At 45.4% G+C, this 24,761-nt stretch overlaps 1 protein-coding gene and 1 long non-coding RNA gene across 2 annotated transcripts in view; both read left to right on the forward strand.

Moving 5' to 3' along the window:
• Nucleotides 1-24,191, forward strand: part of LOC128405019 (uncharacterized) — a 112,868-nt gene extending 88,677 nt beyond the window's left edge. Inside the window, exon 2 of the long non-coding RNA XR_008328215.1 lies at nucleotides 23,651-24,191. This is a non-coding gene — a long non-coding RNA (uncharacterized LOC128405019). The remainder of the gene's footprint in view (nucleotides 1-23,650) is intronic.
• On the forward strand, nucleotides 19-22,906 carry MTAP (methylthioadenosine phosphorylase). The gene is made up of 8 exons (XM_053371183.1): nucleotides 19-196; nucleotides 12,646-12,732; nucleotides 12,968-13,026; nucleotides 14,853-15,020; nucleotides 16,099-16,201; nucleotides 17,748-17,987; nucleotides 20,071-20,193; nucleotides 22,383-22,906. The coding sequence occupies exons 1-8, from the start codon at nucleotides 161-163 to the stop codon at nucleotides 22,419-22,421; spliced, it is 855 nt and encodes a 284-aa protein (XP_053227158.1). The 5' UTR covers nucleotides 19-160; the 3' UTR covers nucleotides 22,422-22,906.
• Nucleotides 24,192-24,761: the final 570 nt, after the last annotated feature.

Genomic DNA, 24,761 nt, shown 5'->3' on the forward strand with positions numbered 1-24,761 from the left:
AAAGGGAGGGGAGGGAACTGGAGCGACAAACGAGAACCCCTTCGCTGGCTGGGCGGGATCCCCGCGCTTTGCGCTTCGCCTCCTGCCGAGGGCGGAGAGCCGGTGGGCGCGCCTGGCCAGGGACCGCCCTCCTCTCCGCCGCTTCTCCTCCCCGAGCAACATGGCTGCAGCCGCCGCCGCCTGCTCGCCCGTGAAGGTAAGCGAGGCGCCTCTCTGCTGCTGCTGCCGCCTCTCCCGGCTGGGGACGCAGCTCGGCGGCTCCCTTGGGCTCCCGGGGAACGGGAAGGGGGCGTAGGCGCGCGCGGGGCCTGAGCGCGCGGGCGCGGCGTTGGTGCGGGCCGGGAGTCCTTGGGGATCTCCGTCGGCCTGCACAAGTCGTGCGCCTAGGCGCCTTTGGCGCGCGTAAAGGCGCCTTCTCCAGCGGTCCTGGAGCCTGGAGGGTGTGCGCGCGCGCGGAGTCCCCTGGGTGCACTTACCCGGGAGTAAACCCCGCTTGAGCGCAAGAAGTGCCTGGCGACAGGCCTGGCTTTGTGCACAAGCGACGGAGGGTTTCTGCAGGCATGCTCGGGGACGCTTGGCCAAGTGTCCCTGGCTTTTGTTAAACCGATGATTTTGCCTTTGGGGTGGTCTTCTTCTTCTTCTTCTTCTTCTTCTTCTTCTTCTTCTTCTTCTTCTTCTTCTTCTTCTTCTTCTTCTTCTTCGGAAAGCACAGTGGTTTAGAAACACCGCACACTACAGTATTAAGAATCCCAGAATGAATACCCCCCAGATTTGTGCGGCAAAGAAAACAGTTGCCCTGTGAATGCCTCCACCGCCCTTGTTGCTGCCCCAGAGTAATGGATCTGCTGTAGGTGATCTGGAGTCTGAGATACGTGCTGAGTTCTCACCCTCTATTTCTTAATTATTCAGATGAGTTTCCTCTATTAGTCACAGAGGGGTTTTCCACCATGTGCCGCTCAACTATAGCTAATCAACGGCTTTTAGAAATCTGGTGAACTGTAGTGCGTTTAAACACCTATATCATACAATCCTAGAATTGTAGAGTTGAAAGGGACCCCTGATGATCATCTAGTCCAACCCCCTGCAATGCAGGGGTATGCATCTGTCCCATAAGGGGACCGAACCTGCAACCTCGGTGTTATCAGCCCCAAGTTCTAACCAACTGAGCTGTGAGTCACAGAACCTGTTCCTTATACAGGACACCACATTGCTTTTCAGGGCACGCTGAAATACCATGAACGGCCTATTTGCATTCTTTGGATAGTTCCAATCCACGTAATCGATATTCCCTAGTTTGCAATTTCTGAAAGTGATTGTATCTGTTGCTTTGACAAAATGCATGCACTTAGATACACACACAGCAGCCGCTCCTCTTGAGAAGAGCTGTAGAGGTAGAATGTTTCCTATCACAGTGATACCTCGGGTTGCATACGCTTCAGGTTACAGACTCCGCTAACCCAGAAATAGTGAAAACAAAAAAATTTTTTCCTTCCAGTAGCACCTTAAAGACCAACTAAGTTAGTTCTTGGTATGAGCTTTCGTGTGCATGCACACTTCTTCAGATACACTGAAACAGAAGCCATTTTTCATCTTCTCACCCCTTGCTTTTTCCTGTAAGACCTATTGCAGTCGTTAAGAGTCGTCAACAGGCTCATCACAGCTATCTGCCAATCACCCATTCCCACCACCCTTCTGAGTAATACCCCTCCCCACCTTCTCACTATATAGAGGGATCTGGCAACTTCTGTTTCAGTGTATCTGAAGAAGTGTGCATGCACACGAAAGCTCATACCAAGAACTAACTTAGTTGGTCTTTAAGGTGCTACTGGAAGGAAAAAAAAATTTGTTTTGACTATGGCAGACCAACACGGCTACCTTTCTGTAACCAGAAATAGTGCTTCAGGTTAAGAACTTTGCTTCAGGATGAGAACAGAAATCGCGTGGCGGCAGTGGGAGACCCCATTAGCTAAAGTGGTGCTTCAGGTTAAGAACGGACCTCCGGAACAAATTAAGTACTTAACCCGAGGTACCACTGTACAGTGAGGAAACAGTGAGATCTTGCTGAATTGGATCTTGTCTCTTTCATGCCTTCATTGTATGTATTATTTTTAACCTGTCTCGAGTTGTTCCTTTTTAAAAAAATTATTCTGTGTGTCCACAAAGTTCGAATGTGTCACACGTAGCTGACAGGAGTTAGGGTTTGTTGAAGCAATAAGTACAAACCGTTTCCGACTTCATGGGAAAACCTTTAAAGTCATTCAGGCTTGTGATAGGTGATTCCGCCAGGGGGTGGGATCAGGGCGAAACCTTGCCTTTCCTCCTGACCTCCAAGCTCAGAGAGAAGGGCTGGTCACTCTTCTGCTGCACATGAGAATCCCAGTTCTCTCTGAAAAGCTGGGAGGAGGGATCCCCCTGGAACTGCACTGGGCTTCCAAGACTTTTCCCTTGTCTTCATTCTGAATGTAAAATTACAGTGGTACCTCGGGTTACATATGCTTCAGGTTACATACGCTTCAGGTTACAGACTCCGCTAACCCAGAAATAGTGCTTCAGGTTAAGAACTTTGCTTCAGGATGAGAACAGAAATCGTGCTCCAGCAGTGCAACAGCAGCAAGAGGCCCCATTAGCTAAAGTGGTGCTTCAGGTTAAGAACAGTTTCAGGTTAAGAACGGACCTCCGGAACGAATTAAGTACTTAACCCGAGGTACCACTGCAGGAAGAAAATTGGCGGAGGCAGGGGATATTCCTGAAGTCACATTGGCTGGCACTCATGAACAGTTTTCAAAATTCAGCAGGCACATTTTGCACCGGGCTATTGGCCACTTGCGGCCAAGAGGGAATGCCAGGATGGTATCTACCATCTGGAGGTACATGCCTAGGTATCCTTGGAGCTTGACTGTTTTCACACACTAATGACACACATCCTTTAGAATTCTATCCGTTGTATTTTATCTGCCCAATCAGAATGGATTTCTGGAACCAAAATGCATTTTTGGTGCAACCTTAGCAGGAGTAATGAAGAAAGTTATAGCGAATTTTTTGTTGCTTGTCTTCACTTCTCCCACCCCAATGCCCTGCTCAAAGTTGTGAAGAATATTCTTACGTTATGAATGGCCTGTATCACCATTAAGAAAAAGAGGCCAATACAGTGGTACCTCGGGTTACATACGCTTCGGGTTACAGACTCCGTTAACCCAGAAATATTACCTTGGGTTAAGAACTTTGCTTCAGGATGAGAACAGAAATCGTGCTTCAGCGGCGTGGCGGCAGCAGGAGGCCCCATTAGCTAAAGTGGTGCTTCAGGTTAAGAACAGTTTCAGGTTAAGAACGGACCTCCGGAACGAATTAAGTACTTAACCCGAGGTACCACTGTATATATGTGGACTGTCCCTGGGCCAGGTGACATTTCTTCTTTAAGTTCTCCGATCTCTCCACCCAGCTCAAGGTTGACATCTGAAACTAGCCAGATGTTCAACTGCGAATCAGCCACAGTGAGTCCATCTTTCGAAAAATAAGACTTTAGAGCCGTCTTGCCCCAAAGTGGCAAATAGACATTCCGTTTTGGTGACTGTAACCTTGGTTTAAGGAGCCATTTGGCACCTAGCTTATATATATGAGTTCCTAACACTGTACCCAGGTAATTATTATTATTATTATTATTATTATTATTATTTATTATTTATACCCTGCCCATCTGGCTGGGTTTCCCCAGCTACTCTGGGCGGCTTCCAACAAAAGATTAAAAATACATTATAACATCAGTCATTAAAAACTTCCCTAAGCAGGGCTGCCTTCAGACATCTTCTAAAAGTCAGATAGTTGCTTATTTCTTTAACATCTGATGGAAGGGCGTTCCACAGGGCGGGTGCCACTACTGAGAAGGCCCTTGGCCTGGTTCTCTGTAACTTTGCTTCTTGCAATGAGGGAACCGCCAGAAGGCCATCGGCGCTGGACCTCTGTGTCTGGGCTGAACGATGGGGGTGGAGAAGCTCCTTCAGGTATATTGGACTATTGTAAAGCTCCTGATATCTGACAGGAGGCAGGTGCCATCACCAAGAAGGCCCTCTGCCTGGTTGCCTGTGACTTGGCTTCTCGCAGTGAGGGAACCGCCAGAAGGCCCTCGGCGCTGGACCTCAGTGTCCGGGCACAACAATGGGGGTGGAGCCGTTCCACTGAGCGAAGGTATCTTCACTTGTGAGCACAAGTGGCCAATAATCAGGTGCAAAATGTGCCTGGCTCCTGGCTAATTTCAAACACTGGCCAGTGGGATGGAGTTGCAGCTGTAGCTTCCCTGCAATGGAGTTGCTACCACTTTGGTAGGGGGGGCGGTACTGGCTAGGTGGTGGTGCGATAACGGCTGTGCAGGTACCCTGATAGAGCTTATCCGGTGTTTCTGCATGGGGCATCCGCACAACTCTGGCCTCTCTGCTGCATCACCCCTCCCCACCTGAGAAGTGGCGAAGACCCCCACTGACGGGAGGCAATTGCTACAGTGGTCAAGTTGCTCCTCTTCTTTTCCCTTCCTTCATCTCAAGCACTTATCTTCCCTCTGGCCAGTCTTCAGCACAACATTGTTGTTGTTGTTGTTTAGTCGTGTCCGACTCTTCGTGACCCCATGGACCAGAGCACGCCAGGCACTCCTGTCTTCCACTGCCTCCCGCAGTTTAGTCAAACTCATGCTGGTAGTTTCAAGAACACTGTCCAACCACCTCATCCTCTGTAGTCCCCTTCTCCTTGTGCCCTCCATCTTTCCCAACATCAGGGAAGACCCAGGGAGTCTTCTCTTCTCATGAGGTGGCCAAAGTACTGGAGCCTCAGCTTCAGGATCTGATTTCCTTCAGAATGGATAGGTTTGATCTCCTTGCAGTCCATGGGACTATCAAGAGTCTCCTCCAGCACCATAATTCAAAAGCATCAATTCTTCGGTGATCAGCCTTCTTGATGGTCCAGCTCTCACTTCCATACATCACAACGTTAGGCTCATTTAATCCCATTGACTTCAACTGGCTTAACAGTACGAACTCGGTGCTGCCTACAGTCTCAGAAAACTTGAGGCCTGTGCATTTTATCCTTGCCTGATGAAAGCCTCTCTCCGTTTTGCATAGGTGTAACATTCATTACTAAGCAGTTGGAGCGAGGGCATAGATTGCTTTTGCAGCAAAATGGGATCCAGCTGATCACAGCAGAACATAATGTAATTGAAACCCAAAAGCAGCCAAATTCAGAAGCCCAAATTGATAGCTCTGGCTCTTGCATAATAGCGAGGGTTGCCAGATAAACTTCAAGATCCGTTCCAGCTCTATAATTCTATGTGGAAGGGATTTGGTTGCCGGCTGGGTTTTTGTAACGTGGAATGGTAGCTTCAGTTGTGTGACACGGGAACCTTTTGATGGTAACATTCAGGCAATATTGTTCCAACCTTCTTTGATGCTTTTACGCAGGGTGGATTTGATTTACCGTATTTTTTGCTCTATAGGGCGCACCGGACCATAGAGCGCACCTAGGGTTTTTTTTGGGGGGGGGGAATAAAGGGAAAAAAATTCCAGCCCCAAAGAGCAAAGAAGCCAAGACAGCGAGCGGGATCCATCCCGCTCGCTGTCTTGGCTTCTGCCAAAGCCGCACGCAGCCTCTCCCAGCTGGATGGATCCCGCTCGCTGTCTTGGCTTAATTTTTAGCAGCGGGGCTGGGGCGGGGGAAGCCCAAGCTTCCCCAGCCCCCAGAACGGGTCCGGGAGCGGGGTCGAGATTGCGCGCAACCTCGCCTTCGCTCCCGGAGCTTACTGTTATCCGCAAGCCTTCTGAGCCCAGCAGGAACTCCCGCCGGGCTCCAAAGGCTTGTGGATATCTGCCCAAAGCCCGGGGTACGCATCGGTGCGCTCCTCGGGCTGCAGGCTGCTATCGGCAAGCCTTGGGAGCACCAACCCCTCTCGCTCTCCAGGCTTCAGCGAAAGCCTGCATTTGCTCCACAGGACGCACACACATTTCCCCTTCATTTTTTGGGGGGAAAAGGTGCGTCCTATAGAGTGAAAAATACGGTAAATCAAATTGATTTAAATCACTAGTCAGTAAGACTTGTTTTAAATCTTTTTTTTTTTTACAGAAAGACTCATTCTTGCTGGTATAATCTTAACATTTACAGCCCTATGAAGGTTTCATTTTTGGAATAATACATTTTCAGAGTAGTTTTTACAGTTATATCAAAAATTACTGATTTGGTTATACTATTAGAAATACAAAGACAGGCAATTATGAAATTATTGTTTGTATTTGGAGAACTTTTCTGCTGTACTTTATTGGAAGGAGAAAAACAATCATTTCCTTAATAACAATTTAAACAATTTATTTAACTGAAACAATAACGTTATAGCATATGTATCCATGTTTGTTAACTGAGGTGGTTAAATGCTTTTTTTAAAAAACAACAACAACAACCTTAGACTGATGAAAAACTTAAAACAAATCCTTATTTCCTGGTGAGTAGCCTTTGGACTATAATGTAACTTAAATAGAAAAATATATTTAGAAAGATTTTCCCTCCAAAAGCATTTTATTTTAAAAATCCAATTTAAATTTAAACATATCCAATTTTTTAGATTTTTTTTTTTAAGCATTGATGTTTATCCACCCTGCTTTTAGGAGCACACTGGAAATTGCAAATCTGTCTTCACTTATGTTGCACCCAGTCTGCCTGCACTACCACTTCCATGCCACAAGATGGCAGCAAATCAGAAAGAATATGTGTTTCTGTTTGCTGGCCCTTGGCAGGTTCTTCCAAGCTATGGCATGAACTTCAACCAGAGCTTTGGACTGATCACAAGAACCACATAGCCTTAGCCTAATGAAATAAATGTTCCTATTATAATTGAAAGTGAAGAAAAATCTTTTTAAATAAAAAAGAGGTCCGTCTTAAAGAAGTAGGCACGGGATGGAGTATTTTATGTCTGTTGCTGTTAATTTATTGTAAGTATCTGGCAACACAGATATTTATCCCCCACAATGGTTTACTTAATCCAGTGGTTTTCGAGCTGCGTCTCAGGAAAACTTGGGGTTCCTCGAAATCTCCCAGTTATTTATTTTTAAAATAAAATGCTTTTGGAGGAAAAATCTTTTTAAAGATTGTTGTTGTTGTTTAGTCGTTTAGTCGGGTCCGACTCTTTGTGACCCCATGGACCAGAGCACGCCAGGCACTCCTGTCTTCCACTGCCTCCCACAGTTTGGTCAAACTCATGCTGGAAGCTTCGAGAACACTGTCCAACCATCTTGTCCTCTGTCATCCCCTTCTCCTTGTGCCCTCCATCTTTCCCAACATCAGGGTCTTTTCCAGGGAGTCTTCTCTTCTCCTGAGGTGGCCAAAGTATTGGAGCCTCAGCTTCAGGATCTGTCCTTCCAGTGAGCACTCAGGGCTGATTTCCTTCAGAATGGTTTGATCTTCTTGCAGTCCATGGGACTCTCAAGAGTCTCCTCCAGCACCACAATTCAAATGGATCCATTCTTTGGTGATCAGCCTTCTTTATGGTCCAGCTCTCAAATCCATACATCACTACTGGGAAAACCATAGCTTTAACAATAAGGACCTTTGTCGGCAAGGTGATGTCTCTGCTTTTTAAGATAATTTTCTATTTAAGTTCCTAAGTGAAACCAGCATCAACAGCCAAGCTTGCTTAAGAGACAACACATTTGATGCTCTTAAACTTTACCTGAGGTGGTTATTTTAAGGCATGTCCAACAGGCCTGACATGTATCTTTTGCAAATTCTGGGGATTTCCTCCCAGAAATTCCTGCAACATGGGGATTCCACGGTAGACAAATTGATGTGGAAAGAGTTCTCTGCAAGTAGAAAGCTATTAGATGTTTAAAGCCACCCCCTACGGTGCTTTAATTTTTGATAGTTACAGGGGAACTTCATTTTTTGACTTTACAGTGGTACCTTGGTTCTCAAACACCTTGGTACTCAAACAACTTGGAACCCAAACACTGCAAGCCCAGAAGTAACTTCCAGTTTGCAAACTTTTTTCGGAAGTCAAACGTGCTCCATTTTGAGTGACACACTTCCGTTTTGAGTGTTATGCTGAGGTCTGTCTGTTTTTGCTATTTATTTTGCGTTTTTGTGGCTTTTTTGTTTTTGTGACTGGGTGGAACCCAGTTCAGCTACTGATTTTTTAAAAATATATTTTTTATTAGTTTTTATACATGTCTTCCAAACATTACATCCCACCTTAGAAAACATAACAAACCTTTGGCTATCACCGCCTAGGACTTCCATCAACCTCGACTGGTGGTTTTCTAACTTCCTTTCTAATTTTGCATTTTATTTTAATAGTTATTGCTATGAAATCCAAATCCTAAACAAACTCCTTCTTAGTCCTCTTTCGCAATAATTCATATAGTTCTCCTTATAAAACGTCTTGTAACCCTACAAACGATGTCAATTGATTACAATTGTCTTTCAGATACATCGTGAATTTCTTTCAGCTACTGATTGATTGATTGTGTGACTGCAGTACATTGTTGCTTTCATTTTGTTAGATAGTAAATTTCATGTTACATTGCTGTTTTAGGGGTTGTTTTTAAAAGTCTGAAACGGGTTAATCCATCTTGCATGACTTTCTATGGGAAAGCGTGTCTTGGTTTTGGAACGGACTTCGGGAACGGATTAAGTTTGAGAACCAAGGGACCACTGTACTGGAGTTGTTCTACTCGCTTAGGGAAGACTTAAGCCTTATTACCTAGAGCATGAATAGGCAACCTAAGGCCCGAGGGTCGGATCCGCCCCAATCACCTTCTAAATCCAGCCCGCCGACACCTGAGAATCACTGGCCGGCAAGCGCTCCAGTTGGAGAACCGCCTTCACCAAAGGTGTCATGGACTTTGAAGACACTAGAACTCAGGACGCAAGGGAGAAATGTGCCAAGAGGAAGGCACGTTTGGCAAACCCTCACTGTGGAAGGATGTGAGCATCCAGAATTGGCCTCCACAGTCACTTACGTACACATTGTAAAGATCACATTCATGGAAGACAATCTTACTCGGCTATGAGGGATCACCAAAGAAGCAACAGCAGCAGCTGTGGAACAAACATCAACTGTGCTCTAGGAACAGATCTGCTCAGCTAGGGCAAAAGTGAGACCTGTCTGGCTTCATCAATGCCCAGCACAAACTGAGTGCCTATTTCATTCCTCAGACTCCTCTACAGTGGCAAAAACGACAGAAAGACTAAGAGAAAAAGACAACAGAGACTTTGAAAAAGATTGGGAACCATTCATATTATATTTGCAGAAACAAAGAAAGGCAGTAGACTTGATGGCAGGATTTAAATAAACATCCACTTTATTAGCATCAGAAAATGTTTGGAAGATAGTGAAATAAGATGATGTATTTAATTTTATTTTTATGTTTTTAAGGTTTGATGCTATGTTATTAATAACTTTTTCTGTTGAGAGATAGCAAAGCGGGTGAAAATAGAAACAAACCAGAAACACAAGTTGGGGAAAGTCTTGGAGGGGAGGGAGGGAGGAATATATACCGTATTTTTCGCCCTATAGGACGCACTTTTTCCCCTCCAAAAATGAAGGGTAAATCTGTGTGCGTCCTATGGGGCGAATGCAGGCTTTCGCTGAAGCTTGGAGAGCGAGAGGGGTTGGTGCGCACCGACCCCTCTCGCTCTCCAGGATTCAGGAAGCTATCCGCAAGCCTGGGGAGCCCGCAGGAGTTCTCTCAGGGCTCCCTAGGCTGCGGATAGCAGCCTGCTGCCCAGAGTGCGGGGCGCGCTGAAGCAGAGCGCCCCGCGCTTTGGGCTGATATCCGCAGCCTGCTGCCTGGAGCGTGGGGCGTGCTGAAGCTGCGGCTGAGGGGTGGGGAATGATTTTTTTTTCTTTATTCCCCCCCCCCAAAAAACCTAGGTGTGTCCTATAGGGCGAAAAATACGGTATGTAATGAACGAAAATGAAAAATGATTTTTTTTAAAAAATTTAAAAATTTAAAGAATCCTCTACAGTGGCAAGAGTTCTAGGACATGGCTGGGCAAACTAAGGCCCGGGGGCCGGATCCGGCCCAATCGCCTTCTCAGTCCCACCCGCAGTCGGCCCAGGAATCAGCATGTTTTTACATGAGTAGAATGTTTCCTTTTATTTAAAATGCACCTCTGGGTTATTTGTGGGGCATAGGAATTCGTTCTCCCCCCCAAAATAATAATAATAATGGCCCCCCACAAGGTCTGAGGGGCAGTCGACCGGCCCCCTGCTGAAAAAGTTTGCTGACTCCTGACCTAGAGCCAATTACTGAGGCTGGGGGTGGGGAATGGTGGGGGGGTTTGGTTGGTTTTCCGTCGGTCCCATTCATACCTATTTGCTGTTCTCATCTAGTTGAGGCGGAAAGCCCCGGACTGGCACACTGGCTGCCCTCTGCGGAAGGAGGAAATGCGTGTGGGTGGCAGAGTGTTCCCTTCCCTATCCCAGCCAGCTCTAAGGAAGCTGCCTAGGACTAAAAATAGGGTGATTGGTTTTTTCCATTCCTGACCTTAAAAAAAACACAACCCAGCACAAGAATGGTTTCATTGTTGTAGCAGGGATGCCCAAACTCTGCCTTCTTGAGGAATCATCCTCCCTGGGTCTGGCAGTTCATTTGAATGATCTCAGCTGGCTTGGTCACAAGCTCTCAGGCTCCATCCTAAAAGTGACGCTATCTGCCTGCAATCCGTGTCCTAACCATGCGCTCACTGGACACCTTAAAATCATCACCCGCTCTTGGAATAACAGCTTTGGAATTGCCCAAGAAAGATGTAAAATTATTTTTGTATGCCACAACTGCTGCTCATATTTTGTTAACTAAAAAGTGGAAAACCCAAGAATTACTAACAATAGAAGAATGGCAGATGAAGATGATCGATTTTTCAGAGCTAGCCGACCTAACCAGAAGAGTCCGCGACCAGGAGGAGGAGGAATATCAGGAAGAATGGAATAAATTTAATGATTATCTAGTTAAGTTTGTTAAGTTAAATTAATTGAAAATAGCTTGCAGATACTTAATTGGCTTAGGATTTTATTTATGTTAAGTGATGAATTAATATGTTTGATTCCATAAGGTGAAGGTTTAAGGATGTTAATGTTTAAGTTAAATTACATAAGAATTGGGATTTGGAAAACCGTTGAAAGGACATGCAGTGAAATTCAACCAAGGGGAAGCGAGGAAGTCACTTAACAAAGTTACCGTATTTTTCGCCCCATAGGACGCATCAAGTTTTTTGGGGGGGAAATAAAGGGGAAAAAATTTATTTCCCCCCCAGGCGCTTGTGGGGCCGGCAGCGGGGAGAAGCGCTCTTCTCCCCGCAGCCCACCTTCAGACCAGGTCCGGGGACAGCGGGGAGACGCGCTGCGCCTCCCCACTGTCCCCGGAGCTTGCGGGGCTGGCGGCGGGGTCTCCCCGCCGTCAGCCTCCAAACCACTTTGGGAGACAGCGGGATGGCGGCGTTCCACCTCCCGCTGTCCCCCAACCTTGTGGGGCTGGCGCTGGGGCTCTCCTGAAGCCTGGAGAGCGAGAGGGGTCCGTGCGCACCAACCCCTCTCGCTCTCCAGGCTTCAGCGAAAGCCTGCATTCGCCCCATAGGATGCACACACATTTCCCCTTCATTTTTGGAGGGGGAAAAGTGTGTGCTATAGGGCGAAAAATACGGTAATAAGTGTAATTTTCAATAAGGCTGTGATTTATTTATGTTTGTTTGTCTTGTGTGTTTCTTTGCCTGTTTATAATATTGTGAAAACCAATAAAATTTTTGGGAAAAAATAAAATCATCACCCGCTCTTGCTACACTCCAGCAAACAACTTCATTTGGCCACCAACAATCCTACTAAACTTCGAACCATGTTGGATTTCTCCAAGGTCATCTCTGCACAAAGCCCTCCAGATGGTTTTGCAGCCTTCGCTCACCTCTCTCCCAGGCAGAGTGCCCAGTGGTCAACAATGGTGGAATTCCCACTGGTTTCCCATCGCTGGCACAGGGATTTCTGCAGGAATCAGGGTGGATAAAAATCAATTATTTATTAAAAAAATAATTTGAAAAATCACATTGTTTTATATATACATCGATTTTTAAAATAAAATGCTTTTGGAGGGAAAATCTTTCTAACGATAGTTTCCTATTTAAGTTAAATTATAATCCAAAGACTTATTCATCAGGAATAAGGATTTGTTTTATGTTTTTCATGTGTGCTAAAACTCAGTCTAAGTTGTTGTTTTTTTAAAAAATTGTTTAACCACATCAGTTAACAAACATGGATACATATGCTATAGTGCTATTGTTTCAGTTAAATAAATTGTTTAAATTGTTATTAAGGAAATGGTTGTTTTTCTCCTTCCAATAAAGTACAGCAGAAAGTTTTCTCGTGTTATTTGTATATCACAAAAATAGCATAATAAATGTGGAAAAATATCTACAACATATGTTTCATTATTAGTGGTCAGTGTATTAGTTCTTGGTTCATGAATTGGTTTAAACAATTAGGAGGAGGAGGAAGAAGAAGAAGAAGAAGAAAGGGAGAGGGGGGAATGGCGAGTGGGGTGGGGGCATGTGACAACCAAACACTATTGTGGTGTAGCATTTAGTAATAGTTTCAATTGTCTTCCAAACTAATGCGTGTTTCTTGTGCTCAAGATTGGAATTATCGGAGGGACGGGTCTGGACGACCCAGACATATTAGAAGGACGAACAGAAAAATACGTTGATACGCCTTATGGAAAGGTAGATACCAATAACTTTTGGGATAACTGGCTTTTTTAATTGAATTTTAATTTGGTGTTGTATTAATGTGGCTTTTATTGGATTGTTATAAATGAAAAAAAAGAAATAAATAAGAATCTCTCCCCCCCCCAATCATGCCTAAACAGCAGTTAAGATTGTTTAAAATTCACAGTTGGCATTCTGTAATGTGTTGTCTTCCATCCCTGTGTTGTGTTATTTCTGTTTTTAACTCTAGCCATCAGATGCTCTGATTTTGGGGAAGATAAAAAACGTTGACTGTGTGCTTCTAGCCAGGTAAGAATTCCTTAAGCATCACTTGTATTTCTCTTCTACTGAAAAATTAAGGTTTGCCGTAACTGTATTAAATCAAGGCATCTAACCTGCTAAAGATGCACGCTATATGCCGAGAATTATCGCCAGCATTTCAGTAAATTTTAATTGGTTTATAGTTCTTGATTGGCTTTATTGAGTTCTCTACCTTAAAAATTGTTCCTCTTTCTTTAGAACTTCCAAGTTCAGTTAATTGTGTTGGACAACACATATGCTTGCTGAAAACTTACCTGTTTCAGCTGGCCTGTGCAGACACGTTATTTTGTTTCATCTGTACTTCAGTTTGTTTTATTGTTTTTAACGGATTTTTAAATGTTTTGAATATGTTTTTATTCTTTTTTAAATTGTGGAGTTTTGTTTTTAATCACAGAAGTTTTTGCTGCACTGTAAGGAAGGTTGGGATATAAATTTAACAGATAGGTGCAAATTAAATGTAAACTTTCCTGAGAGTTTGGGACAGAAGAATACAGAGACATAAAAAATGATAAAATCTACCACTCCTAAAAACCTTAAAATCACAGGCCTTGAATCCCAGGGCTGAGGATTTGAACCAGAAACTATATGTAGAAAGGGAAAGGGAAAGGACCCCTGAATGGTTAAGTCCAGTCAAAGGCGACTATGGGGTTGTGGCGCTCATCTCGCTTTCAGGCCGAGGGAGCTGACGTTTGTCCACAGACAGCTTTCCGGGTCATGTGGCCAGCAGGACTAAACCACTTCTAGCACATGGAGGACCATGACGGAAACCAGAGCATACGGAAATGCTGTTTACCTTCTCGCCGCAGCGGTACCTAGTTATCTACTTGCACTGGTGTGCTTTTGACCTACTAGGTTGGCAAAAGCTGAGACAGAGCAATGGGAGCTCACTCCGTCGTGGGAATTCGAACCGCCAATCTTCCGATCACAATTCCGATCGACAAGCCCAAGCGGCTCAGTGGTTTAGACCACAGCGCCACCCGCTCCCTTGATTTAATATAAGCAGCCTATAAGCTGCTTATAAAAAATCACCTAAGACAGACAAAAAGATAAAACACTCATAAAACAAAAGAAAATTAATGAATGAGATCGAGAACTATTCTACATGGAAGGACTAATGGATAGGTAAAAAAGGTAATGGACCCCTGGACAGTTAAGTCCAGTCAAAGGCAACTGTGGGGTTGCGGCGCTCATCTCTCTTTCAGACTGAGGGAGCCGGCGTTTGTCCACAGACAGCTTTCATGTGGCCAGCAGGACTAAACCGCTTCTGGCACAACGGGACACCATGATGGAAACCAGAGTGCACGGAAACGCCGTTTACCTTCCCAACGCAGCAGTACCTATTTATCTACTTACACTGGCGTGCTTTCCAACTGCTAAGTTAGCAGGAGCAGGGACAGAGCAATGGGAGCTCACCCCATTGCGGGGATTTGAACCACTGACCTTCCGATCGGCAAGCCCAAGAGGCTCCATGGTTTAGACCACAGCACCACCTGCTCCCTTAGAAACTATATGTACTAAACCCTCATAGCTTCTGACACACAAGGTGTACAACATTTGTCCCTGAGATGAGAAAGCAAATTGAAGCCTCTGGATTGGCCAGATCTATTGGTCCTGATCCCCAGCTACTCTCCTCACACCATTCTTACGTAAGTAAATTCCTTTTAAAGAGGTGGTGGAACAGAATAAAACCACGGTTTGGTGAATTCATTCCTAACCGCAACAGGAAACGCATCTTTCCCTGAGTTGTTTGCTTTCCCAACCCCGTCTTGAATTTTAGCTTTGCTGTTTTTCCCCTCCCCTCTCTCTCTACGTAGGCATGGAAGGCATCACACCATCATTCCGTCACATGTCAATTACCGGGCCAATCTGTGGGCTCTGAAGGAAGAGGGCTGCACTCACCTGCTGGTGACCACAGCCTGTGGTTCTTTGAGAGAAGAGATTCAGCCTGGAGACGTTGTCATAATAGATCAGTTCATAGACAGGTAAAAAAAAGATGGAGATCTTATATGAGGAGCTAGGCTGGGCAATCATTGAATTAGATCTTGGGCTGGAGCAGAAGCTTTATTCCCAAAGCATCCCTGCTTTTCATATATGGATTATATTAATGGGGTGGTGAGGGGTTGTAATGAAAATACCGATTTGTGAATCTGGAACCAAAGATCACTCGTTGTTGTTGTTGTTGTTTAGTCGTTTAGTTGTGTCCGACTCTTCGTGATCACATGGACCAGAGCACGCCAGGCCCTCCTGTCTTCCACTGCCTCCCGCAGTTTGGTCAGACTCATGTTTGTAGCTTTGAGAACACTGTCCAACCATCTCGTCCTCTGTCGTCCCCTTCTCCATGTGCCCTCCATCTTTCCCAACATCAGGGTCTTTTCCAGGGAGTCTTCTCTTCTCATGAGGTGGCCAAAGTACTGGAGCCTCAGCTTCACAATCTGTCCTTTCAGTGAGCACTCAGGGCTGATTTCCTTAAGAAGCGATAGGTTTGATCTTCTTGCAGTCCATGGGACTCTCAAGAGTCTCTTCCAGCACCATAATTCAAAAGCATCAATTCTTCGGTGCTCAGACCACACTACACAGACTTGATTCAGGGGAAACCTAAGTGTGGGAATGTTTAGGAATGTAGGAGAATGTTCAGGAATGTAGGACAGGCGGCCCATGGGGGTTGTTTAACTGGCCCACGAGCCGCCCCCGAACCAAGGCACCTGCTCAGCGAGTCCCTACGCGCTGTGCTAAACTGGCACAGCGCAGGGACTTTCTTCCACGGCACCGGAAATCGCATCTGCGCAGACAGCAGAAATCGCAGGCGCACAGATGCAGACACCGGAAATTGCAGGTGCACAGACTCCAGAAATCTCTGCTGGAGGAATCTCTGCTGGAGTGAACCGGTCCAGGCGAGGTAAACCTTGCTGACCCCTACTCTACTGATCTTCTGTCGGCTCGCAAGATGGAAAAAAGAGGCGAATGGGTGGCATTGATACTACAGTGACTGAACATGCTGACCTTTCCTTGCCAATCAGGTGTTTTTTAAAATTTCTAATCAATGTTTTTCCCCACCCACAGGACCACCAAAAGGCATCTCACCTTTTATGATGGGAGCTGTCCCGGCCTCCCAGGAGTCTGCCACATCCCTATGGCAGAACCTTTCTGCGCCAAAACTAGAGAGGTTTGTGGATTTTTGCTTATTGAGTCTGTTGTCTGCGGCCGGAATCTCAACAGCCTGTAGATCAGCAGAAAGTGCTTACGAATGCATAGGAAGGGGGGGGAAGAGAAACATGTTGCTGGTTTTCCTTTCCAGCTTTATCCCCTCCTGTTTCATTTAATGTTGATATGGGGGGGGGTTGCTACTTGATAAATGCTGAGCCACTTCCCTGTTCTTCCTGCAGATTACTTTATCATTATTATTATTATTAGAAAAATAATTATAAAATTACAAAAGTACACAGAGTAATATAAGATGCAAAGAGGGAGAAACAAGAAATAGTACCCATATCATCAACATCAAACCTTTTATTGGCATCACATACAAACATCCAAAACAAATCAATACAGAATTACCACTCCCCCAGTGGTAATTTGTACATATTTTGTACATTACAAAAAAAAAAAGGATGGGGGGAGGACTTGTTATTGTGGTTAACCTGCATATTACTTTTTAAAGAGGTGCATTAAAGGGCTGGTGCCTTGCTGCTTCTGTCGTAATTCTTTGTAAACAGATTGTGTGTGTGTGTGTGTAGAGAGAGAGAGAGAGAGTTTTAATAGACGCGGGTGGCGCTGTGGTCTAAACCACTGAGCCTTGGGCTTACTGATCGAAAGGTGGGCGGTTCGAATCCCCGCGATGGGGTGAGCTCCCTTTGCTAGGTCCCTGCTCCAGCCAACCTAGCAGTTCGGAAGCACATCAAAATGCAAGTAGATAAATAGGTACCACTCCGGCAGGAAGGTAAACAGCGTTTCTGTGCGCTGCTCTGGTTTCTGTGTCCCGTTGTGCCAGAAGTGGTTTAGTCCTGCTGGCCACATGACCTGGAAAAACTGTGGACAAACGCTGGCTGCCTCGGCCTGAAAGCGAGATGAGCGCCGCAACCCCAGAGTCGTCTGCGACTGGACTTAACTGTCAGGGGTCCTTTACCTTTTAGGTAAAGGGACCCCTGACCGTTAGGTCCCGTCACGGACGACTCTGGGGTTGCGGCGCTCATCTCGCTTTATTGGCCGAGGGAGCCGGCGTACACTTTGCGGGTCATGTGGCCAGCAAGACTAAGCTGCTTCTGGCGAACCAGAGCAGTGCACGGAAATGCCGTTTACCTTCTCGCCAGAGCGGTACCTATTTATCTACTTGCACTTTGACGTGCTTTCAAACTGCTAGGTTGGCAGGGACTGAGCAACAGGAGCTCACCCCGTTACGGAGATTCGAACCGCCGACCTTCTGATCAGCAAGTCCTAGGCTCTTTGGTTTAGACCACAGCGCCACCCGTGTCCCTCCCTTTACCTTTTACTAAAATAGATATTAACAAGACTCCTAAACTAAATTTGGGGGCGCTGGGTGGATCTTTGCACCCCAGCAGCACATAGGCTAAAGGCGCCACCCGTGTCCCTCCCTTGACCTTTTACTAAAATAGATATTAACAAGACTCCTAAACTAAATTTGGGGGCGCTGGGTGGATCTTTGCACCACAGCAGCACATAGGCTAAAGACAGTCCTGTCTTTGTGTGTCCAGGTCCTTATGGATGTGGCCAAGAAGCTTGGCATCAAGTCCCACTCCAAAGGGACCATGATCACCATCGAAGGGCCACGTTTCAGTTCCCGAGCCGAGAGCCTCATGTTTCGCAGCTGGGGAGGCGACGTCATCAACATGACTACGGTCCCCGAAGTGGTTCTTGCCAGGGAAGCTGGTCTCTGCTATGCAAGCATTGCCATGGCCACAGACTACGACTGCTGGAAGGAACACGAAGAAACCGTGAGTGACAGCTGCTTCTCGCTTTTAGGTTTGGTTGCCAAGCGGGGATCCTTTGGTAGCTAAAATGGCGCCATACATGCAGAAGGGGGGAGGCACTGGCAGGTTTGTGGGGACACCCCAGTTTTACAGAGGTATGAAAAATATTTAGAAGAGACCCCCCCCTTTTTGGCAGAGATGAATTTTTTACTACACTTTTAAATCTTTACATATAAATTCCAGATATCAAATTTGTTACACATTTCTCTTTAAACTTTGACTTCCCACCTTTCCTTCCACGCTGTTCTTAATCCCATCCTATTTACCGTATTTTTTGCTCTATAAGACTCACTTTTTCCCTCCTAAAAAGTAAGGGGAAATGTGTGTGCGTCTTATGGAGCGAATGCAGGCTGCGCAGAAGCCAGAACAGCAAGGGGGATTGCTGCTTTCGCTGTGCAGCGATCCCTCTTGCTGTTCTGGCTTCTGAGATTCAGAATTTTTTCCCCCTTGTTTTCCTCCTCCAAAAACTAGGTGCGTCTTATTGAGCGAAAAATACGGTGCATACTGCATTCTAAGAAAATTTCACCTACAACATATTCTTCCATTTCAAATACAGTGGTACCTTGGTTGTCGAACTTAATCTGTTCCGGCAGTCTGTTCGGCTTCCAAAAAACATTCGCAAACTGGAACACTTATTTCTGGGTTTGCGGCATTCAGGAGCTGATTTGTTCGGGAGCCAAGCCGTTCGACAACCAAGGTACCTCTGTATTATCATTTTCCTTCCACTGCTTATATTTCAAATCCTGCTTGCGATTTCATCTGATAATGGCATTTTTTCAGATATTCCCAAAAGGACTTCCATTCTTCCAGGAATCGTCCCTCATGTCAGTTTCATATTTTTGCTGTTAGTTTCACCAGTTTTGCAAAGCCCATTAGCTTTAAAATCCATTCTTCTTTCATTTGTTTTTCGTCTTCTTCCCAGTTCTGCTTATTTTCTTTCTTTCTTTTCACCACTAAAAATCAACATAGTTGCCCCCTGGAGCCGGTGTGGTGTAGTGGTTAAGAGCGGTAGACTTGTAATCTGGTGAACCGGGTTCGCTTCCCTGCTCCTCCACATGCAGCTGCTGGGTGACCTTGGGCCAGTCACACTTCTCTGAAGTCTCTCAGCCTCACTCACCTCACAGAGTGTTTGTTGTGGGGGAGGAAGGGAAAGGAGATTGTTAGCCGCTTGGAGACTCCTTTGGGTAGTGATAAAGCAGGATATCAAATCCAAACTCTCTTCTGTTTTCATGGGGAGGAGTATTTTGGGGAAACATGGAGGAAGATTTCTCATTTCCCCCTGTATATGTTTTAGCAATACAGTGGTTCCTTGGAAGTCGAGCAGAATCTGTTCTGGAATTCCGTTTGACTTCCAAAACATTCGGAAGCCAAGGCACGGCTTCCGATTGGCTGCAGGAAGCCCCTGCAGCCAATCGGAAGCCGCAGAAGTCACGTCAGACGTTTGGGTTCCAAAGAACGTTCAAAAACCAGAACAATCACTTCCAGTTTTTGATCATTCGGGAGCCAAAACATTCGAGTTCAAAGGCGTTTGGCTTCCCAGGTTCCACTGTAATGCATTTGATATACCATGAAGTTTTCAAGCATCACGTTTTCTCTCTTCCTTTCCCCTTCCTCTCAACAGTCAGCTGCAAACTCAAATTATTGAATTCACTGCATCACAAAGTTTACCTGAGACCAGGGGTCAGCAAACTTTTTCAGCAGGGGACCGGTCCCCTGTCCCTCAGACCTTATGGGGGGCCGGACTATATTTGGGGGGGGGGGAATGGATAAATTCCTATGCCCCACAAATAACCCAGAGATGCATTTTAAATAAAAGCACGCATTATACTCATGTAAAAACACACTGATTCTCGGACCGTCCGCAGGCCAGATTGAGAAGGCGATTGGGCTGGTTCTTAGTTTGCCTACACATGCCTGAGACATTTAAATATTGTTTTAAACTTCTCCAGTATTCAATCCTATACATATCAACTCATAAGTATATGGGTGGGGTGGGTGTGTTTTTTTAATTCAGTGGAATTTGCTTTCATTGTTGTTGTACTTCCAGGTTTCGGTGGATAAAGTGTTGAAGACATTGAAGGAAAATGCCAATAAAGCAACAAGCTTGCTGCTGACTACTATACCCCTGATCGGTTCCATGGACTGGGCAGAAACCCAGCAGAACTTGAAAGTAATTTATTTTTAATTCCTCCCAATATCTTTGTGTCTGAACTCTTTAAACGTGTTTCAAAAGTTAGTGCGTAGCGAAAGGAGAGCAACAGATATATGGGTATGCTTAATGTGTGTTTGAAAACTAAAAACCAGCAAATTAAAAAAAGTCTAGCTGGACAAAAAGGCCCAAAAGAAAGCTGCAAAATTTCAAATCAGGAAAGGAAAACAGAATGCTGAGTTGAAGTCCGTTTTTCCTTTGCCTGACATTTTTACCGGCGCCGGAAACTCGTGATAGATAGACCAAGAGATTGCATTCGGCAGAAGAGACGCTGACCCAGAGAAGTTATTCTCCTCTTACCTATTGCTGTGGGTGCCGCTGCAGAAATAATAATAATAATAATTATTATTATTATTATTATTTATTATTTGTACCCCGCCCATCTGGCTGGCTTTCCCCAGCCACTCTGGGCTACTTCCAACAAAGATTAAGAATACATTAGAATGTCACACATTAAAAACTTCCCTGAACAGGGCTGCCTTTAGATGTCTTCTAAATGTCAGGTAGTTGTTTTTTTCTTTGACATCTAGTGGGAGGGCATTCCACAGAGCGGGCGCCACCACCGAGAAGGCCCTCTGCCTGGTTCCCTGTAGCTTTGCTTCTCGCAGCGAGGGAACCACCAGAAGGTCCTCGGAGCTGGACCTCCGTGTCCAAGCTGGACGATGGGGGTGGAGACACTCCTTCAGGTCTAGTGGGCCGAGGCAGTTTAGGGCTTTAAAGGTCAGCACCAACACCTTGAATTGTGCTCAGAAACGTACTGGGAGCCAATGTAAGTCTTTCAAGACTGGTGTTATGTGGTCTTGGCGGCCGGTCCCAGTCACCAGTCTAGTTGCCGCATTCTGGATTAGTTGTAGTTTCTGGGTCACCTTCAAAGGTAGCCCCATGTAGAACGCATTGCAGTAGTCCAAGCGGGAGATAACCAGAGCATATACATGGGAAACAGGCAAAACTATATTAAAACACGTTACCTTTGTTCCACGTAAATGTGTCCTTTCTAGGTTGCTTTATATGTAATATCTTTGTATGGGCAACATAGAATAATATAAATTAAGCATCCAAAGATAGAGGAAAACTGAATATATATGTGTGTGTGTGTGTGTGTAGAGTTGGTTAACTCTGGATAAATCTAGAATTGCTCATTTTCACTGGGAGAAGAGGAGGGTGAGACCTGGGAGGACACACCTTTCACTGTAAAAAAATAGAAAATGCAATTTTGTTGTTGTTTCGTCGTTTACTTGTGTCCGCCTCTTCGTGACCCTCTGGACCAGAGCACGCCAGGCACCCCTGTCTTCCACTGCCTCCCGCAGTTTGGTCAAACTCATGCTGGTACCTTCGAGAACACTATCCAACCATCTCATCCTTTGTCGTCCCCTTCTCCTTGTGCCCTCCATCTTTCCCAACATCAGGGTCTTTTCCAGGGAGTCTTCTCTTCTCATGAGGTGGCCAAAGTATTGGAGCCTCAGCTTCAGGATCTGTCCTTCCAGTGAGCACTCAGGGCTGATTTCCTTCAGAATGGATAGGTTTGATCTTCTTGCAGTCCATGGGACTCTCAAGAGTCTCCTCCAGCACCATAATTCAAAAGCATCAATTCTTCAGCAATCAGCCTTCTTTATGTTCCAGCTTTATGGTCCATGCAATTAGCATGGCAAATTTATACATTATGAACTTCCTTTGCCTTTAGTGGGGAGGAATTCTCCAGCTCCCAAGAAATGGCATTTGATACAGAGAAAATGTGTCCTGCCTTCTAGATGTAGAACAAAAAACTGAGTATGTAGTAAACTAAGAGCTAAAGCCCAAATAAATCCCTCAGGACTGAGGATCTTCTGCGTGAGTGTGGGTTGAGGTCCATAAAGGTCCCTGGTGACTTGAACTTTTAAAAGTGGTAATAAATGCCAGCTTCATTATTGTGACTCTAAATCCTAAAATTACTTCCATGACTTGATTTACCTTTTAACCAATATTTTGCTCCTTTACAATTCAAGGGAACTCGTTTATTTTGCCTTGGAGGAAAATTTTTGGGGAAGTTAGCTGTCCAAACTTTAGAACAAGTTTGTATAAAGCATTTATACCTTTGAACAATTAAAAGCTTTAAACTGCATTGAAAAGTAATCCTCTATTTTCTTTTTCTTTTTTTCTTTTTTGTGTTTCAGAATACTCTGCAGCTGTCAGTTATGCTACCAAAACATTAAAAGCATGGCAAGATGCTCTGAAGCTGGTTTGAGAAGATGCATCTTTTGAGAACATGGCAATGCCCTCAAATTTTATGGTTAAAATACGCAGCATTTTCATTCTATCTGCTAATACTTTTCGTTTCGGCACAAAATGTGTAGAGGTTAAGGAGGGGAACATGCCCACCAGACTGGGAATTTAATTAATTGCGGGAACTGACAACCACCCAATAGGAATTATTAGCAAACTTTTAATAATCTTGTTTATAGACATGGAACAAGAAAATAAGATGTCATGGTATGCAGTTCTGACAAGTTCTTGGCTCATCACCCATCTCAAAGATGTCAAGGCAAAGGCGAGATGACAGCATATACTCTTAACTACTCCAAATAGGGAGGAAAACAACCCAGAAACCAAAACCCAAAATCTTGTAAATCAGTTGAATTGATATGTCTTTGTTCAGTGGCATTTTTTAAAATGCAAAGAAACGGTTTTTTTGAACTGTGGTTTTTTTGTGTTTTTTATATTTTTTAAAGACCTTTTCAGACTTTTTTAATATAAATTTATTTACGTTTTTACAAAAGTGGTTGCCTTCTAGATGGGAGCGTTTGAATGGTATCTGAAGAATGTGCTGCTAACCCCCCACTCACCCGGTGCTGACAGCGGGTCATGGAATAACTCTGTTAGACATTCTAGTGCAGACCACCAGCAACATGCTGCCGCTGCTCTCTGCGCATGCTCCATGTCCCAAGTATTCTCACTTCAACCGGAAGTCCTTCCAACCCTTCTCAGCTGTTCTCTTCTACAGTGGTACCTCTGGTTGCAAACGGGTTCCGTTCTGGAGGCCCGTTCGCAACCTGAAAAGAGTACGACCTGAAGCACCGTATCTGCGCAGCTGCGCAACGTGATTTGGCACTTCTTCACATGTGCAAAGCATGATTTAGCGCTTCTGCGCATGCGCGAGCGGTGAAACCCGGAAGTAACCCTTTCCGGTACTTCCGGGTCGCCGCAGGACGCAACCTGAAAAGATGTACCATATTTTTTTGCTCTATAAGACTCACTTCTTCCCTCCTAAAAAGTAAGGGGAAATGTGTGTGCGTCTTATGGAGCGAATGCAGGCTGTTCAGCTATCACAGAAGCCAGAACAGCAAGAGGGATTGCTGCTTTCACTGCACAGCAATCCCTCTTGCTGTTCTGGCTTCTGAGATTCAGAATATTTTTTTTCTTGTTTTCCTCCTCCAAAAACTAGGTGTGCCTTATAGGGCGAAAAATACGGTAGCCTGAAGCATCCGTAAGATGAGGTATGACTGTACTCAGGTCAGCAAAAACACTGCGTTCCAGGGACCTTGGTGGGGGCTTCCTGTTTGATGCCCCCCTGCGAGGGGCCAGAGTTTCTCCTTGAAGTGAGCATGTTGCGCCATGGCTGAGCATGCGGAAAGAGTCGCATTGGTTAGCCGCCAAGGGTGGCATCACGAGAGAAGGGAAGGGTATGCTGGCTTCTAAGGGGACCATTGGGATTGCACAGGCGTCGCGTTTGGGAAGACGTTGGCCTGCGCTAAGACAATTCTGTACCAAACCATTTCACCTGCCTTACTGTGTTGTGACGATCTGCTCTATTCCTCCGAAGAATGCGTTGGCTCCATTCCGGTTCGTTAGAGTGGCGTCGGTGAATGTACGCGATACGCACAGATAATATCCCTGCGGTTTATTTCTACACTGTGTTTGTTTTAATGCCCACACTTGCCTTTAAGAAAAAGAATGTGCTTCTTCTATCTAATAAAACCAAACATCTAATAAAACCAAACGTAACCTCCTGTGTGTAAGCGAGACTTCTTGGGGGGGGGGCGTTAGAAAGAATTCAAACTGAATGGTTTTTCATGTGCAAGTGAGCGGTCAGATAAAATGAAGAGATTTCACCCACCATAAAAAAAATGTGGACTATGGCTGCTTTAAGATGATGGCAACTTGGATACTATGGCGACACCAAAGAAAATACCAGCCATATTAAAAGGACCCCTGACCATTAGGTCCAGTCGTGACCGACTCTGGGGTTGCAGTGCTCATCTCGCTCTATAGGCCATGGGAGCTGGCGTTTGTCCGCAGACAGCTTCCGGGTCATGTGGCCAGCATGACTAAGCCGCTTCTGGAGAACCAGAGCAGCGCACAGAAACGCCGTTTACCTTCCCACCAGAGTGGTACCTATTCATCTACTTGCACTTTGATGTGCTTTCGAACTGCTAGGTTGGCAGGAGCAGGGACTGAGCAACGGGAGCTCACCCTGTCGCGGGGATTCGAACCGCCGACCTTCTGATCAGCAAGTCCTAGGCTCTGTGGTTTAACCCACAGCGCCACCCGCGTCC

Source organism: Podarcis raffonei, chromosome 17 (assembly GCF_027172205.1).
Source record: "Podarcis raffonei isolate rPodRaf1 chromosome 17, rPodRaf1.pri, whole genome shotgun sequence".
Taxonomy (NCBI): Eukaryota; Metazoa; Chordata; class Lepidosauria; order Squamata; family Lacertidae; genus Podarcis; species Podarcis raffonei.